Raw genomic sequence first — 19,446 nt, forward strand, 5'->3', positions numbered from 1 at the left:
TGCAATAATTTGTCTCAATTACTTGAAATGCTTAAAATATTTTAAAGAAAACCCTGTGTTCAAATCTGGTTGTCTCATGTGTGACAACTTACTCGAAATGACAACCTGAACAAGAGCAGCTTATTTATCTTACTAATTTTAGTAGCCCCAAATATCAAGTAGTGACAGTATTCTAGCAAATTTAATATGACTAGTTCACTTGACACAGTCTAAGCTAACCATGTCATACATGTAGCAAACTGCTGATGACACCACACAAAATGTAATAATATTCAGTTACATTTAATATTTATGGCTAGCTAAATGTTGCCCCTCCACAGAGAGACATTACATTAAAAAATATACATTTAGAAAGTGAAAACACATAAAAATAACAAAGTACTAAGCAGCTGCATTTCAATCATTCTTGGACAAGAACAGAAATGAAGCCCTCTATGTAATATGAGTACTTAGAGAGAGATTTCTGCATTCATGTGTAAATGTAAATCTAGATTTCTTTAATATGTGTTTTCTGGTCCAATAAGAACCTAAGTACTTCGGAAGATGTACTTGCCAAATTTGTATTAGAATTGATTGAAAAAAAAAGATGAAAATGACAATAAAGCAGTATTTTTACTATCCATAGGTAAAGTCTCTACACAGGAAGCTATTCAGGAATCATGACAGGGAGGCAAAGTTTTGCTGCAAGAATGTCTTGGATAAAACAAAATAGATTGAAAAAATATACTCAAAGAAAATATTGTTTAATCTTGAACACTAGGAGCTTGTGCTGGGGAGATGCACTCGGTTTTTCTTCAGTGCATTAATTAATCTTTAGGAAAAGGGTGTGAAGAGCAAGGTGGAAAATTTACTTTGGTTAGTCAAGGAAGAATAATTGGACAATTTCTGATGGTATGAATTATCAGGAATGTGATAGCATAAAGATTCAATATAGATGTGTCCCAAATACCAGCCAATACAAAGAACACTGTTAATACTATTGGGTTCTGAACTACCTGTGGCTTTGAAGAAAATAAGTATTTAAAATCAAGACCAACTGCTTAATGAAGATGTGAATAGCACCTGCTATACTAATAGCACCAGCACCTGAAAGATTAGTAGAACCAAAAAAATAGGCATTAATGTTATGCCCATCTTTAACTCTGTTGTACACACTCTTCACTGGAGATCGTTGGTGTGGTCACCAAAAATGACATGGAGCTATTGGATAGGTCCATAGGAGGGCCATGCAGATGATCGGGGGGTTCAAGCACTGCTCCTGTAAAGAAAAGCTGAGGGAGCTGGGTTTCTTCAGTCTGCAGAAGAGATGGCTCCATTCTCACTGAAGTTTTCCAATACTTTAAAGAAGCTTATAAGCAGGGAGCTTATTACATGATCTGACAGTGACAGGACTGAAGGAATGGTTTAAAACTAACAGATACTTAGTTTAGATATTACAAGGAAATGATTTACTTAGAGGGTGGTGAGGTATTGAAACAGGTTGCACAAAGAAGGTGTGGATGCCTCATCGTTGAAGGCATTCAAGGCCAGGCTGGACCCTGGGCAGTCTGATCTGGTGAGTAGCAGCACTGCCCATGATAGAGGGGTTGGTATTATATCTTGAAGGTCACTTCCAAGCCAAGCCATTTTATGGTTTTATGAATTCCTTTCCATCCTTTGGAGTAAATGCACACTTATGAGACTTATAGTTCAGCCATTACAAAAAACCCTATCCTTTCATAATCAGTTAAGAGTATATAGCTCATAACAAAGCAATAGAGTTTATTGATAATTAATTAACATAGGTGAAGTATCAGTCTCAGCCATGTTCTAAACACTATGACTGATGGAAATTACTGAATTCTCCACCATTATTAACAATAAACAGCAGCATCTCTATTTTTTTTTTTTAAAACAAACTAACGAAACAAACAAACAGCAACAAAACAAACCACAGAAATCATAAGTTGTGTTGTTGTGGAGTACAACTAAGACCAAAAAAGAAATAAAAAAGAAATAAAAAAGAAATGAAAAATTAGACTGAGGTCTAATTTTACTTGAATTGAAAAATAAAGAAGTATATAAATAATACTAAAGATATGAAAAAGAAAAAAAAAGAAAACAAGATAGTAATAAGAGGAAATACAGAAAGTGGGAAATGGGTTTTGCAAGCATGGCATTTGGAGTAATTCCAATAAATCTGCTTTAACCATATATTAAGTCAGGTGAACAAACGGAGCCTCAAAGATACAAAACACATTTTAAAGAGATAAAAATAATACTTAGAAAAAAAAAGTGGACCTGTATCAATTCATTGCCACAGGGCACTGGTGTTCTTAGCTGATACATATCAGCTACATAACTGATTATGTCTTTTGTACAAAGGATGAATGTACAGACATGTCAGCTAAAATAGTAATTCCAGGACCTACTATTTCTTATCATTTGCAGGAGCTATTATTATAGTGTGCAGGGGCATATAATATTTAGTGGAAGATAAAGAGCTCTGCATTTTAAAATTTGTCAGGAAATGTAGCACAGTACAATTAAATTTTGGGTAATGGTAAAGATGTGATGCATACTGAATGCTAAACAAGGTGAACATGCTGCACATTTCCTTCTCACAAGTTCCTTGCTTCCCTTTACCCTTAGATCTATGGGTTTAACGTCACCTTTCAACAATGATTTCTCACCACCCATATTTGAGGGAATATAACAATAGTACATTTCTAACTCTGTTTTCCCATTTCCTTCTGCTTTGGCCAGGAATTTGACCACAATTGTCACAATTTGCCCCTCTTGCCACTGATTCTTATCCAGAAAGAAAAAAATCATTGTACGCTGTCAATTCCTTTGTTAGTTTATACAACAAAACGTGTGGCGCAAGTTGAAACTCAGAGAAACAGAAAAGGCAAAAAATACTTTTATAAAATAGGCACAGTTGGTGACAACATCAAGGAGATCAAGGATTTAGCAGACTCAGTGGTTCTTTCAGTTAAGAGTGTGACTGACAAGGCTGTAAGGGGAAAGCTTACACTGTCTGTATAGGAGGTGATCAGAAGCTAAACAACAGTGAAATACCAATGCCTGCAATATTAATGGAACAGTCTGTAAAAAAATTCCATCGAAAACACCGGGAGAAAACTAAACAAGGACATCATGAGAATAATAATGCAAACAAAAAATGACAACTAAGGTCAAATTCCTTTGTGCTGGCACTCTGCTAGTCCATCAGCTTTATTAATTTCTGTTCAGTTGTTTGTTTTAAAGGACATGAAGCCTGATAAGATGCCTATTGAGGGGAAAGGAAAGACATTCATTTGTTGCAATAGGCTCTGGATGAGAACAATAATCAGTTTGCTAATTTATCTGCAGACTAACAGGAAATAAAGATTGGACTTGCAGGGCACAGAGCACTAGCTTCTTTTGTTGATGAAACAGAGATCAAAACTCTCTAAATTCTCTTCTGAAAATCTTACCTTTAAGAAAAAAAACAACACAATTGTCTTAATTTCCTAAAGGAATAAGTACAAAAATAGACATTTCTGTTTTCTCTCACAAAATCAAGTTTACTCATAGCTCCCTTAGTACATGGCTCCTCCTGCTTCTCCCATGGATGCAAAAGAATAAGAATTCTAGGGAGTGTTTCCATATTAAGCTGTGAATATAATTCATGTTAGCACATGAAATTGCTCTCCACTTAGAATGCTTTGCTGTAAACTATTTAAGGATTTTGTCCCCTTGGGTTGCACTATAGCATGATAACTGTTTCATTTGCATAACAAAGGAATACAGTTTAGCAGATTAAATACAAACAGAGCAGTAAAATTTACTTTCACTTGAGTCCAAAATAAAAGCAGGAATAAGAAAAATAAATGAAAATGGAAAAATGTAACTGTCTGAGCAGTAAGGAATGGTCTTTCAGATATTCTACAACAGGTTCTTCTGCTTAGTTTAAATAATTGACTTGCTTTCAGTATCTGAGGCTAAAGGTCTCTTTGAGAAATGTCAGTGCTGTCATCCTCTAATTTTCTGCAGTGAAATCATTAGCACTGGATTACAGTTAACAATCCAACCCACTAAATTGTAAGCCAACTGAATTCATAAGTCTAAAAAACCTGAACAAACCAACTCTGTAACAAATAAGTTGAACAAAATGAATTTAAGAACAATGCCACTTTTCTCTTAGAGGTTATTTCTGTTTGCTTATGTGGACTCAGCAAAACTCCAGATGATCTATTGCCTTTCTGGGAGTAATAGAGTTTCTTGCTCACAGATGTATCTATTCAAGTGGCAGGGGCATTCAGTTTATTCACACTGGTATTAAGTTTTAAGAAACTTGTCACTGAAGTCCCACAGATTCTTTTAGTAGAATGCAGATGCTACCCTTTTCTGGAATAACTCAAGAGCACTTCATCTTTTTTTTTTTTTTTTCCTCCCCAATACTCAAACAAATTCTCAAAATCTTAGGAATATGATCATAAAGGTAAAAATGACCAATCATGCCACATTCTTAGTAGCTTGCTTTTTCAGTTCAACCTATCAGACTTTTGAAAGCATTGCACATCCAAGACTTTCTTCTCACAAACCAGGCTTTGGTACCCTCAGCTGACTTTGAATCTTGGATCTGCATAGTGGTGGCAGTGCTACAGGAAAAGTGCAGACAGCTGAATGGAAAACAAAGTAAGGTGAAAACTGAAACACAACCAGACAAGATGACTTTCAAGAAGTCAGCTCCAGATGGCATTTATCTCCTTCTATATATTATCCTACGAGCCAGTTGAAATGTCACTGTCTATATAGGTCTTGCGAAATAAAAAGGACGCGACAATGTTAAGTGATGTCACTGCTGACAAACTTGAGATTGTATTTTCTATGCAAATATTTGTTTCTTAGTGTAGACAGTTAGTAGGCTGCCTTTCACATAGGTAACAATATTTTATCTATCATCATAAAACAATCCTTCTCCCTACATATCTGTATTTGGTTTAATCTTTAATATATGTAGAAATGCTGAGGGATGATATTTTACACAGTAAAACATGAGCAGTGTTTTACACAAGCATTAACAATGGAAGGAAAAAAGAAAAAAAACATCTTAATCCTTTACCTTCAAAGATACTATTATTTTACACACAAAAGTCTTAATATTTTCACATCACAGGAAGGTTAATGTTGGTAAATTCTTCATTACAGACTGCTGCAGAGAAGCTTTGGAGAAGCACAGACTGCGACATTGAGGAAAGGAAGCAAATGAGTTTCATGAAAATGAAAGAAGTTCTGCACCTTTTTGTCTGGATTGAATGCTTTTTATAAGCAAACAAATGACAACAATAAACAATGCAACTTAGTCTCTCCTCATATTCAAAAGAATTGTCAACAGGGCAACATTAGTTCTTCATATATGAGGATGTATAAAATTATTTACCCTTTAATACAATATTGGATGCATTATCTGAGACTGCAAAGTCTTGATTTCATCTAACAAGGTTTTTCTTTTATGGACCTAATAAAAGAATTCAAATTCTTATAGAATCAAAAATAAGCAAAGATCTCAAAGACAGTATGTGGCAAAACCCTAAACTGAAATTTATTTTTCAAAATTACAAACTGAATCAATATTAACATGTACTATCAAGGTCTCTTACAAAACAAAATGATTGCCCTACAATTGCAATGCTTTCCAGCAGTCTTTGCAGTTTTAAATTATAATCTATTGTTAAGCTGCTGTGAATAACAAGTTTTGGCACGACATACTGGTTGTAAAAGGCAGTCAGTAATGTATCTACTTTATTGAGTTTCACAAATTGTTTCAAAGACAATCAAAAAATCATCAATATGAAGAAAAAATAAATGTTATTACACCGTGGCTTGTTAAAATCAGGATATTTACATAGGACACTTGACCAGTATCCTGTTTATCCTAGGTCTTATGTTTGTATAGATTTCTTGCTCACATTCACACTAATACAGCTCCATAGCCAGAACAACTGCAGGCACAGAAGTACAAGCAAGGTTCCCATGCTCACTAACACTTTTAATTTATTTGTTTCACTGCACTCAAATAATGCGTGTCTACAGAAAGAAATTTAATAGCTGTTCCATATCCATGGAATTACACTGATTTTAGGAATGCAGATCAACCCTCAAAACAGAGAAAGAATGGAAAGCAAAATACTGAGCTGGCTTAGAGAATCTAAAAGAAGGATATGTTCATTTTTTTTTAAATAGAAGTATAATCATTCTTTCTTATCAGCAATCCAAGCCTAAATGAACAAACGAAACCTCTTCAGAGATGTCTTTCCAAAATAGTGCAGGTACGCTGCATAGTTCTCCAGCAGAATGGCCAAGCCGTCTCTCTATATATCATATATTTACATAGATGTGTATATATGTACATAAACATGTACATATGATTTTCAGTGCTCATGCCCTGTAGTAGGGAAAAAAGCTACTTTTTATAGTTTGACTGACATGTGCATTCTGTCTTATCCCAGGAGCCAGGAAAGCATCTTGAGCAGTAAAAACTGATAAACATGTGGCAGGCAGCCAGAAGTTCCACTGACACTGAGCATGGGAACTTGTAGAAGATACAAATATTTGAAGGTGCCTGTTACACAGTGCTGGGTTGGAAACCTAAGCGATTCTCAGAGAACGTATGCAATTACCATCGTAATATATGCTCCATTTAAGAATGATCTAAGCACATTTTTAGCTTAATATTAAAGTTAGTGAAATTTATTCCACATTTGGTGGATTCCCAAGAATGGAGCAATTTAAGCATGTTTTCATATTTTATACGATAATTCACATAAAATGTGTGCTTACAAATGAAAGAAGCAACATAAAAGTACCATAATCCAAATTTTCACATGTAGTAAATGAATAATAGCTGTTTCCTTCATTGTGCTCTTTTCTCTCGAGAACGTTTTAGTTCAACTGTCATATTTATTTTTGTTAATTCAAGCAATATAGCTTGCATTCCCCTTAGTTGTTTCTGCTTTAAAAATACAGTCATTTCTTGGCAAGCTAATGCTTTTAAAGAGAAGAAGAGGCCTGTTTACAAGTCATTTTAGCTTTCTCCCAATTGATCTGTTCATGTGCCTTTAATTTCTCTCCACACTATCAACAACAAAAACAAAAATTAAAAAAAGGAGCTTTGACTGAAACAAAAGTGAAGCCACAAACACTCATGAACTCAGCTAATAAAGAAGTTAGAATGCTATTTGTTATATTTCAGTGTTATAAAACAGAACAGTTAAGTCTAAGGGTAAATATACAGCAATCAGCTGCAAAATCTATTTAAGCAAAACAAAACACAAGCTGGCAGATGTTGCCTTAATGACTGAAAAACTTGCTTTGGCTGAACTATTGGCAACAGGCAAAGAGCAATACTGCTGCAGCTTGCCTGCCTGTTGTTTTACTGAGCTGGTACATGGGAAGGACGGTCTACATTTTTCACACCAGCACTCAATTTTGATATTAATGGCTAATTAGAGGTAAACCACATGAAAACAGTGTCATTCACATTGATTCTTTTCTTTTCAAAAGAAAACATGCACAAAATAATTAGGTCATTTGAATTAAGGATACAAGGGGATGAAACAAAACTCAGCACATGAATAAGCACTGATAAATTTATTTCCAGAAACATCGGAGACAAGGCCAAGACTACTTGGAATATATTTCTACATCACTACCAGGTCACTGAATGACCAGAACATTACCTACTTGAGGTCTAGGTGAAAGTAGTACTCAGTGATATATCTGAAATTGTTGGATAATCAGCTAAATGGAGAGCTAGCTTTTCTTGTAGCCTGTGATAAACGGTTCAAGTCTCCTTCTTCTATTCAGAGCAAATACTACCTTACAGATTAAAAAAAAAAACAAAAACCAAACAAACAAAAAAAAACAACCAAAAACATCACGACAATCTGTTGAGAACTAAAGTGAAAGGTAAGAAAAACAAAACAAAATAGGACAAAGTACAAAATACAACTATTAAATTGGCACTTAAGTCATCTGAAGACCCACAGAGTCCATCTTCTCTTTCACAGAGTTGCTAAACAAGACATCCTGAGGATGTTTTTTCAAGAACTCACTCAGGAGCTTCTCAATGACCAAAAAGATTGGGTGCCGCTTGGAAAAAAAGTGATAAATCCACTGGTTCAGAAGAGCTCCTAAGTTCAAGCCTTCTGCTAACTTCAGTTCAGTCCATCTTTAACAGCTTTTCATGAAAGACAAACATGACACAGCCCTCAGAAAAGCTTATCAACTAATGTTTGCAGCCTACATTTGTCAAGTTCCCAAATCCTGGGAAATCTTGGGAACATTATATACAAAACACTTACTAGTAACCAAAACTTACAAAATCCTAGTTTTACAGTTACATCTACAAGCTTAATCCTACTCTCTTGTACTTAATAAGAAATGCCAACTCAGTTATCTAAGCAGCTCTTTTTTAAGCCATGAAATGTTTACTCCAGTAATTCATCAAACACACAAGCTGTGAACAACTCTGGGTTTTGTAAAAACTTGCAAGGAGTCTCTTGAAGGATTTGTAATCTCTGTTAGCCTATAGTACTCAGCTGATTGTGTGTGACAATGGCAATGAGCACATTAAAGCAGCATAAGACAGACTTGCATCTGTGCTTGAACCATCAACAGATTTACAGATGCCTTCCTAGCTATAATCGCTACCTGAGCAACCATTGCAGCCACAGCTAGTGCTAGCCTTGAGAGCTACAAAGCTATCTCACCAAGCAGCAGCAGTAGTTCTACACACAGGCAAACACAATTCCTTTCAGTTCTGACATCTAACCATTCTGACCAACTCATTTACCTACTCACAGGGTATAGTTTTGAGCATGAGATATCCAGCCCTTCTCATGTAAGAAACCATCCAGCCAGTTTCTTAGGCTGCAGATAATATTTTTATTAATATTGCTTTTTAAATATAGCTACTACCAACAAGGCTAAAATGGCTACTGCCATTTAGCTATACAAGCTGTATAATATATAAATTGTACAATTACAACATACATAAATACAAGCAAATATTCATTAAATGCTTACACTAATTTCTCAGTTTAGGTTCTTTTTTTTTTTTTTTTTAAAGGAAGCGGTTTTCTTCTAGTAAACATCAGCATTGTCTGCTTCTCATTTAAACAGGTTTTTAAGTCAGTTGCAAGCTTGCTTCAGAATAAATTGTTTTAGTCATCAATGATTTAAGTAACTTCCATAATGCAAGATCATCTGAACTTATTGTATATTTAACGAAACAACTCTTCTGGCTTTGCCAATAAACTTTAATTAAAGCATCTTAAAAACCAACACAGTTTTTGTTTCAGTTATAAGCTATAAAACTTAATCCAAGATACTAAACTGATCAAAACAACTTTAATTTTTGTGTATCTTATCCAGTGTACAATTACGTAACCCCCTTTTACTGCTACAAAGGAAGTCATTTTTATCTCAGGAGCACCCTGACTTAATAGATGGAATATTGGATGATCCATGATTTGGTGACAAGCTACAAAAATTGCTTTTTGTAAGGGATTGCTATCTACACGAAACATTGCAAGACTATGAAATGTAATCAAGAATGTGATCAAGGATCTAATAAAAACTTCCTTGACTACAGATTTGCTTCAAAGCTGCAGGACAACATTTCTACTTGGAGCCCACTTCAATAGGATATGCTGTAATTTTCAGACTCAGTTTATGACTCCAACAATATCCCTGTAGTAACTGTGATGCAAAGATAGTACACTGAAATATGGTACACTTCATTTTAAATGGTTAAAATATATAACCCATCAACTGAAGTTACCTGGCAACAGCTCATAGAAGAGGAGAATTGTAAGAAGGCAAATGTTATGTGAGACAATTAACTGGCATTCCAAAGACACACTTCTACAAAATATGAGAGAAGAAGTGTCATCATTCTTTACCTTTTTAACTGCATCCATATTATTCTCAAAAATTTTATCGCCTATAATCTCCAACTAAAAGCAGGACAATGAATGTTAGTGAATTTTAACAACACACCTAATGACAGAATGTATTTCCTACCTCTTACAGATTGTAGCCCATGTTGCATTAATGTTATCTGTCATCAGTTCTACTTTTCTGGTGTCATCTGCTGAATAATCGCGGAGCAGCTTAAGTGCCACGTCGTTCACCACTTCTATATTCATTTGCCACTGTCGGATTTCTTTTGAAAATTGCTGGGGAAAAAACAAAAAACAAAAAACAAAAAACCCTCAGATTATTTTAAAAGAATTACACACACACTATGATCATTACAATAGGAAGTGGGTAAGTTGCACCACCAATATAAAAAATAAAACAAGGACTTCCTCAGGACTAACAGCTAAGGTTAGATTCTTTTTCTTTTATTTATTATTATTATTATTATTTAGGTCTAAGACAGCAGGACTACTGCTAATCTCTGAAGGGATTAAGCATCAGAAATACTGTATGTCAAATAAAACATGGCAGCTCATATTGATAAATGTTAGCAGGCTGATTGTTCTTTTTTTGGACCTTAATATATGAATGCATTATTAATTCTTCTACTTGTGATACTGAAGAACACAGAGATGGAAAATATAATGAAATAATATGCTCCATCAAATTTTCTTCTTTGCAGTGTGAAATAATACTAAAGGTTTAATAAATAATGCCAATGCGTTCACATTTCTTTCTTTTTAATGTATTATCTTAGTGCATTGTTTATGTAATTAGTGCCATCTACTGGAACAACACAAAATCTGCAGTAAAGCAAAATTCTACTGGAAAGCCCAACAGTATCTTCAGACTGCTAATTTATGATTTTTATTATTAAAAAAGCTTTTTAGATTTTAAGCATTCCTTCTTTTCTTTCTCTCTTCCCTCCCCTGTTCATCTTCTCCTTTCTGCCCAGGTTCCTTCACCTGGGCCAGCTACCTCACTGCAGCAGCAAGCCAGGAAATCTGGAATACACTTTGAGGCAGAAACCAGATTTTGTGTAGTTTTACTGTTAGCTTTTTACCTCAGAGAAAATTTACATATAAATGCACTGAAGCCAGGTATTCAATCCATAATGTGCAACAACAAAATGAAAGAGAAAAGAGAATCAATGTTCTACTTGTACTTTTGTACTAGGCAAAAACAACAACTAAGCAATCAATGGGACAGTGCAAATGAAAGGAGATGGCTGAATTTGCCAATAGAAGGACTAAGTTTCATGTATACACTAGAGGCTATCTATCCCCAAAACCACAAACACTTGACTCTCTTTATCAGTGGGCCTTAATAATCAAAGTTAGGAAATCTTTACAAAGAACAACTGTTATTCTTATTTCATGTACAAATGTGTACTCATAAAATACTGTTTTGGTTCTGATAATGAATTCTCCACACAAAACTGAACATAAACATGCAGTCTTTGATTAAACAGTCCAAACACTAAATAAAAAATAGAACATTCTGAATATTTTGCATACATATTCTTTCATCTCAGAAAGTCTGTAGGTTGATTTCATTTAAGATTGGGACTGATAATGATGTCACCTTTGAAAAGCGTATAGCAGGAGTTCTGAAAGTTTTATTCTTGTAATTTTTTTCTCCTTCAAAGCCTTTGCCTGTTAAAAGGTGCTTCATCATCTTTAGGTCCCCTCCAGAATGTGAAACTGAAAACATCTATTTCCTCTCTTTCTTGTGTTATTCCCCTCCATGTCATTTACTATGCACCAGATAACCTCAAACACCAAGACAGCAACCTGATTATGTATTTTGAGCAACAGATTTTGTTTTTATCAATCTGACATTAGGAAGAGCCTACAGACTCTTTGAGAACCACCTGAACATGTTAAATGCAGCTAAGATAAAGCTGCTTAAATAATTTTTGTAAGTTATTCTCTCATGTAAAGTATGGAGCTGTAGTCAGGACACTGATAAATACATCAAAAACGACCAGCACTCCTTTGGAAAGGATAAAGGCAGAAGGTGCTTTAGAAATAGTTTTTTACCTCCTTCCCTGACAGAATTATATAAATATGCAATTGTTAATATTCATTTACACATAATAAAGTCTATAAAAACAAAATTAAATAATGTTTACAGCAGTTATCATTTCAGGTTTGTAGGTCTTTTATAGCAAGTATCCATTCCGTAGTTACATCTATTAATCTTTATCACTTTCACTCCACCTCACATCATATATGCACACTACTACTTCTTTCTAGCCCAAGGCATTTCATCAGTTTGACTGTTCCCTGCTTTACAAAGAAAAGTTGCCTCTGCATTTTTTCTTCTGTATTGTAGACTAATGGCCAGTAATTTTTACTTCGAAAATAATTTTTGTCTAGTTACATGCAATGTTTACAGCCTTACAAAACATTCCAAACCCAGTTTTATAATAAAAAATACAGAAAGATCCATTACATGGCTATTTCCAAAAGCATTGATTCTCACCATTAACTTCAACACTAATCCATTAACTTCCTGATGTTACAACACCAGATCATCACTCGGGAAAGAAATTATGGATATATAGAGCTTTGTAACACAAACATTTTGGATTTTCTACTTTACTGGAAATTGGTATGTAATTTTTCACCAACTTTGATGAGCATACACCTTGTTTCAACTCTACTCTTTGTGCACACACCTGAGAACAATGCATTGAGGTAAATGTTTTACCTGCCTGTCCTATCAGACTCTTATTAAATTCTGTCTTACATAACTGTAATGATTTTCTTTTTAATAATTGAATTCATGGCATTCTTGGATATCAAACTAAAAAAGAAAATGGGGAAAAAAAAAAAAAAAAAAGCATTAGTCCTTAGCAAATTAGCTCTGAACTAACTTCTATCTCAAAGGAATCATAGTTTTAATTAGCAGCTACACTGTCTGTAGTTCCTTTTCTTTTAAACATCAGTAATGAGTGTGTCAAATTCTATTAAAAACCATCACTGGGAAATATAAGCTGGCTACAGATTTTACTTTCATGCTGGAATTGTAAAAAATAAATAATCAAAGGACAGGTGTTGCTGAATTTACTCATGTATAAGGATGCACTATAGAAAAGCATTAACACGAACACTGACTTAGAGTTCACCTAGAGTAGAGGAAAACTCAATAGCAATTAATAAAATGACAGCTTTGTTTTCATCGGAACAGCAAGCCAAAACACAGCATATTTACTCTACTTATTCAGGAGACATCAAAATGCATGTTTGGCATGGAAGCCTGGAAAGCATTTATTCTGAGGACTGGGTCCTTCAGTTTTGATACTGTCAGACAGAAGAAATATAAAGCTGTTAAATTCAAATAAGATTTCAGTTTTGCTTAGAATTCATGACCCCTTATCTTGAGCACGAACACAACAGCTGATGCTGTCATTTTTTAGAAGCTTTCATGAGGGAACTGACACAATAGGAATTACTGGCAGACAAAGATAATTCATTTATGAGGACTTGTGAAAAGAAAAAAAGGATTAAAAATGAAAAAGAAGATTCTCTAAGACAGAGGTGAATACTTTTCAGACTTGTGGGAGAAAATCAAACAAAGAACATATGCCTGGAATAGTAGAGCCTGTGGATGTTCATATCATCATGAGGGCAAAGCAAATTAAGTAAAGACTAGTCATGAACCTGACCACCTTTAACAGCTACATTATAATTATAGTCTAATATCTGGAACTGGACACAGTGTGTAATATTGAATTCACATAAGGACGAAAATGGCATAAGGTACTGATATCCTAACTGCTGCTTCTCTTTTACAGAAGAAGTAAAATGAATATTCACAGAATACCCTTTCAAAAACCCTGTTCATGCAGAGATGCATTCTATAAATGAGTATACAAGTATATTTTCTCTACCAAGAGATGAAGAAGAAAAAACAGCATCTTTTTTTCTTTGCTTCACTAAGCTTTAAAAAAAAAATTTCTATGATTTTTCATAAGGCATACACACTTAAATGAGCCTCTTCTCAATCTCATACATGCTTGTTAAGAAAAAGTACACAACAAATTAATCTCTAAAATAACATTTTCAATTATTTAATTGTGTAATTCATGTTTAAGACATAAAACACTCAAGACACGGAAGACGTGAGACAGTTTGCAGAAAACAGCTGTATTTTTTTTTAATAATTGTGTCTCTGTTGAGGTTGGACATTGGCTTTTTCAAAGCTTTTTTTTTCTTTTTTTTTTTCTCCTTTTCTTTTTTTCTTAAACAAAAAACTGGGCAGAGGCTTGAACTCCATCTCTGCTGAAGTTCTCTGTGCTCAATGACAGTAGTACACATAATCTCTAATTATTTCCTATACATTAGTGAGGAATTGTCATTCTTCACCATAATCCAATCATCACAAGCAATGACCTTTATGGTATAATCTTAAAGAAGAAAACCATTTCCCAGTCCAAAAGCAAAAGGATGATGAAAGTTTTAATGTTTCCTACAGGCAAAGAAACAAGAAAAAATAGCTGATTTTGTATCTACTTCTAACTATCAGAAATGTAATGACTAACTGATGATTGAGATAGCTGAATACCAACCATGGAGTTACACACAGCAGCAAAACCAGGTGATGTGGACCTCACTCCACTATACTTCACAGTGGTATAACAGCCTTAAAAGAATGAGGTGAGTAAGATTGATGAAGCCCACAAACTTTAGCCAAATGCCTGAGTGCTAGGAGTTAAAATAATAAAAATAATACCAGGTCAGAAGAGTAGAACATATCAGAAAACATTTGTGTAAGTATTCTCCCGAATAACTGAAAGGTAATGTTCCATTAACATGAAGGCAGAACCCAGGTTAAAAGGCTATTCAACTGATTGGTTTCAATCTTGTTTTTCCCCAAGCAGAAAATGAGATATTATTAATCTGAAACAGCTGTTCTCAAAATTTATTCATGAGAAATGTCACCAAAGTATGACTATTTAGTTAACATGAAACTTTAAAACTGATGCAATAGTTAGGGTTCATCTGAATTGCTTGAGGTATAGTTCAGCTAATTAAGTTAACTCAGGTTCACATTTTAACAAAATGTGCAATGTATTTGCCAAGGACATAAAATTAGCTATTTCAGATTATTTGTAATTAATAACCTGCCAAGGTTGAATTGAGTGAGATTATCTTGTTGCAAATCAAAAAACACTTGATTTTAAAATAGTTTGTTGTAGCTTTTCCTTTTCTTTCCTAATTTTAACTACTTCCAGGCAACCTAAACAAATTCCCTGTCAATGCAGACAGAAATACCAATATTACAGTGTCTCTAGTCTGCAGTTCCAGGGCCTCAGATAAGGCTAGTGTACAAAACAGATGAGAAATACTTCTGCTGGTGAAGAGATTTTTTTTCCTGCAATCAGCTATTTCCTATGACTTACTAGACCAATTTCATTCAAGAAGCATGTGACATACACTTGAAAATTAATTTCTTACTAAATTTTTGTTGAAAATGGGAAGGGATAAAGGACTTATCTTAGAGGTGCAGTGTTTAATATTTAGAGGACATTTGCTTTAACAATCTAAAGCAAACAGATGCATTTTCAATCATCTATCCACATTTTGATTATTTATCTTAAATTCCTACTTCTTAATACTGACCTTAAGCTCAGTGTTCTGCTTTTTCAGAGCTTCCACAGTATAGGAAATTTCTTTCCACGACTCAAGCTTTGCTTTTGCTTGTTCAAGAACCTGTTCAGCTTCTTGTTTAGCTTCCAGCCACTGTGTTGAATCCTTTAGCATCTCATGAAGCTGTTGTATTCGGCTTTGGAGGTATCCGTGCACATCATCCCACTGGCTCTGTATTTTCTCAACTGGTGAGACATAAAGAAAAAACAAAAATTGAGTAACTTAAAAGCCTTTTCTTTTTTCTTTCAAAATGGAGTAAATATTTCTAGAAGTTACCATATTGATGAGCTCTTGTACTTTTCAGCTGTAACTGCAACTAAGTTCAGTTTAAAAAGAAGTGCAGATAAACTCTTGTAGGCCATACTGAATGATTGTATGATGAATATTCTGTGTTTTGACACATGAAGACAAAAATGCCTGGCTCATGACTCGAACAGCATTAAGAAACACAATCACGTTTGAGAAGTAAGAACTGCAATCATCTTTAATTCTTACCAAACAAACTCAAGGCTTAATAATTTTGAAGAGCAAGTCCTTTAGGGACTCCAGTAATTTTGTTTAAAAGATTTGTCGCAAGATATAATTAATGGTTACATTTTCCTAATGCACTAAGGCAAATGCTAGAAGAGTGCAAGGGCTGTCTAAAACACTATTTTAAGGAAATGTGATTGTGGTGAACACAGTTATCACTAGTAGCATAGTAAATCTGCTACGTAAAGCATGAGACGTAGTCTTCCAACAAGACAAAATATGACAAAAAAAAAAGAAAAAAAAAAGCACAAACACTTTAACACTTTGTTCTACAAGAAGAAAAGAAGAAATAGTTTCTTTTTAGAAACTACATAAATTTCCTGAGTTGAGTCAGCATGAACTACTTTTCTTTAAGACTAATTCACTACACTAAAAAGTCATAGATCTTTTAGGGAAGGGAACAGAGATTCCTAGAATACTTGAAAGCAAATGAAATTATTAAACCAACACAGCATCGTAGATCCAACAATGCATCTCACATTGCACAGCTGATTCCAGAGTGGTGGAAGCTGAAGACTAAAGGGATGAGAAATGCATCAGCAGGGAAAACAGACCTCCACCTATTGGTGCTGTTCATTTCTTCTGGAAGAGGAGATAAAGATCTCTGCAGGGACTCAGCTCATGTTCAGGGAACAGGAAGAGAAATGATCAGTATCCCCTAATCAAGCCTGGGGAAAAAGTCTGCGAGTAAGCACATGTGGCAGCATGATCAGGTCAAAGGAAATGCAGAACAATAGCACATCTTCGAATCCACATTTCTTCCTCTTCATTTATTAAATTAATTTTGGAAACAGCACAATACCGTAATTGTAAGAGTCAGTATTCAAAACTGTCTCAAGAGGATTCTTAATTATTCAGTATAGCATTTCTTTACCAAACAATCTGCAAAGCGACAATCTGAAAAAGACAGCATTTTTTCAGGCTTAAGGAAGTAATTTAAGTTTCTTTTATCAATCTATGTTGCCATTATTTGAATTTATTATTACAAAATATATTTCACAACTAACAAATTGAGTATCAAAATGAAAAAAAAATATATGTGCAACAAGCAGAAATATATGCCATTATTTAAAATGACTACAAAATTCAATACTCCCATTAGTCTTTTATATTTAATAAATGAATGGTATAGCTATTTTTATGGCTGCCAACATTAGTACACTCAGTAGAACACGCAGTAGTACTCACAGTATGCTTATATAAGTCTGACAAACATCTTGCTAATAAACTGTCAAGATAATATGTTATACAAATTAAATCTTGGGGGACCTTTTCCACATCGGGTTATTTCTAAACCATACTTTTCCTAAACAACACAGTGCTCCAGCTGAAGTCCTCATTTCACTTGATTCACACAAGTTTTGCACTTGCTTACAAGAAAAGTGTCCCAGCATGGCTCACTCTAGCTGCTCCCAGTTCAACACTAAAGTCCCACAGATGAATAAGTAATTTCAAGGCAGTTATTTTTTTCATCAGTTAACAGTACTGATAACTAGCTGTTCAACAGTGACTACATCACTAATGTGGGCAAAAGACATTTTGTTGAACTGTCAACGATCTCAGTAAGCCATTAGAAGAAAAAAAAAAGGGGGGGGGGGGAGCATTTAAAGCAACCATTCCACAATCTGGTTATCACTGATTTAGGATATAGCGGAAAAAAAAAGATCTTGGGGAAGGAGGCTACTGACTTAAGATTCAATTTTGTGTTTTTTACAAAATTTTGTTACACTTTTTTTTAGTAAAATAGATACAGCAGAGAAACAACAAACAAAAATAAATTGCACTTTCTCTATTAAAAGTTCCTAGTATTGATAAGACAAATATAAATCTGTTCCCTGAGAGTTCACTATGTTGTTTTTAATACAACAGCAAAAGAAACAACAGAAAAGGAACGTGAGAAGAAGTCAATCACAGGATAAATAACATTCACATTACAGTACATTACATTGAGCCTACGCAAAGATGAATAAAGGAAATCTTTCCAAACCAGTTAGACAAGTAAATTAAATCCAGAATGGACTCCAATAAAGGGAACAGTTAAAAAGAATTTGCAAGTAGAAAACTTTTGTTTTCCTTGGCAAACACACAATTCTAAAGTGCACTCATTTTGATCTGTAGGAGCGTGCTTTTCAAAAACATTGTTTTTTTTTCATTGTATCTTCATGAATTTAAAGGTTGGCAGGAGTAATATGGTTATGCAATCTGACCTCCTGCAGAATGCAATCATAGGATAATAGAATCATGGACAGTTATAATTCATGCTACCAAAATAAACTACTGACGCACTTCAGCTGAAAAATGAAAATCTTTTCATATGCATCTATGAGTGTTTCAATTTACTTATACCTTGCAACAGTGATCATGATGAAGACACACTCAGCTTGAAATCCAGCCAATTCTGGAAAATGATTTTTGAATAGTTCTATATTTTTTTATATTTCCTGAATTTTATTGTTTTTCCCACTCTCCTTTGTAGAAATAGGAAAGAATCCATGAACTGAAAGAAAAAGGAGTATCTGAGATCTTCATTCTGAGGGGACTGAGTAGTCTTACAGAATGGGATGTAACTGCTGAACAGAATGAAAATGAGAGGAAGAAATAAGTTTACATTCTTTACCAACTGTAATAATTTTGGTTGTCAGTGTAACTATAGCAGATTAGAAAAGTGGAAGTGGTGGATGCAGTCATGCATCATCAACAAAATGTTGCTACAGAACTGCTTGTAGCCCTGTGTTATCTACACAGTTATATGACCACAAGCACAACATGTTACATGACGCTGCATGGACGAAGCAGCACCAGAAGAGAGCAAGACATGGTATAAGGAGCTAAACTTGAAACTATAACATTAGAAAGTGTCAAAAACATTTAAAAGAAAAAAAAATAATCCCAATCTGTAGGTGCTTGGGCAGTAAATGCTAAGAACTGCCCACACCCAAACTGATATTGCTTATCCTGGAAGTGTACTACTTCAAAGTCATCTGTACAAGTAATTTTTAAATGATATGCTATCCAAAAAAATCACTTATACATCTTCCCAGAGTTTATGTCCTTTCCAAAGTGGCTTTCAAAGACAAATACATATTTTAAGCATCTTCTTTGTATCTAAAATAATCCACCAGGTTGGATTTATTTCTACTTGAGTTGCAGCCCCAGAATACACTTTTCTTTGAATTTCCAGATACTGAATTTCATCTTATTTCATATGGTTTGAATAGATCTACCCTTTTTTTTTCACTTACAGTTTAGTCTATTTGAAATTTTCGCAGATGTAAAAACCAGCATTTTTCCAATCTTAAAAATTATG

General features: G+C 34.3%; 1 protein-coding gene across 17 annotated transcripts in view; it reads right to left on the minus strand.

The window, feature by feature from the left end:
* DMD (dystrophin) overlaps positions 1 to 19,446 on the minus strand; it is a 1,043,395-nt gene that overhangs the window by 253,183 nt on the left and 770,766 nt on the right. For all 17 annotated transcript variants that reach the window (XM_052674157.1, XM_052674152.1, XM_052674148.1 and 14 more), the window contains 2 exons: positions 15,582 to 15,793; positions 10,054 to 10,208 (listed from right to left, as the gene is read on the minus strand). In XM_052674157.1, the coding sequence (XP_052530117.1) occupies positions 10,054 to 10,208; positions 15,582 to 15,793 (367 nt within the window). The remainder of the gene's footprint in view (positions 1 to 10,053; positions 10,209 to 15,581; positions 15,794 to 19,446) is intronic.

Source organism: Tympanuchus pallidicinctus, unplaced genomic scaffold (genome assembly GCF_026119805.1).
Source record: "Tympanuchus pallidicinctus isolate F22 unplaced genomic scaffold, pur_lepc_1.0 scaffold14, whole genome shotgun sequence".
Classification (NCBI taxonomy): Eukaryota; Metazoa; Chordata; class Aves; order Galliformes; family Phasianidae; genus Tympanuchus; species Tympanuchus pallidicinctus.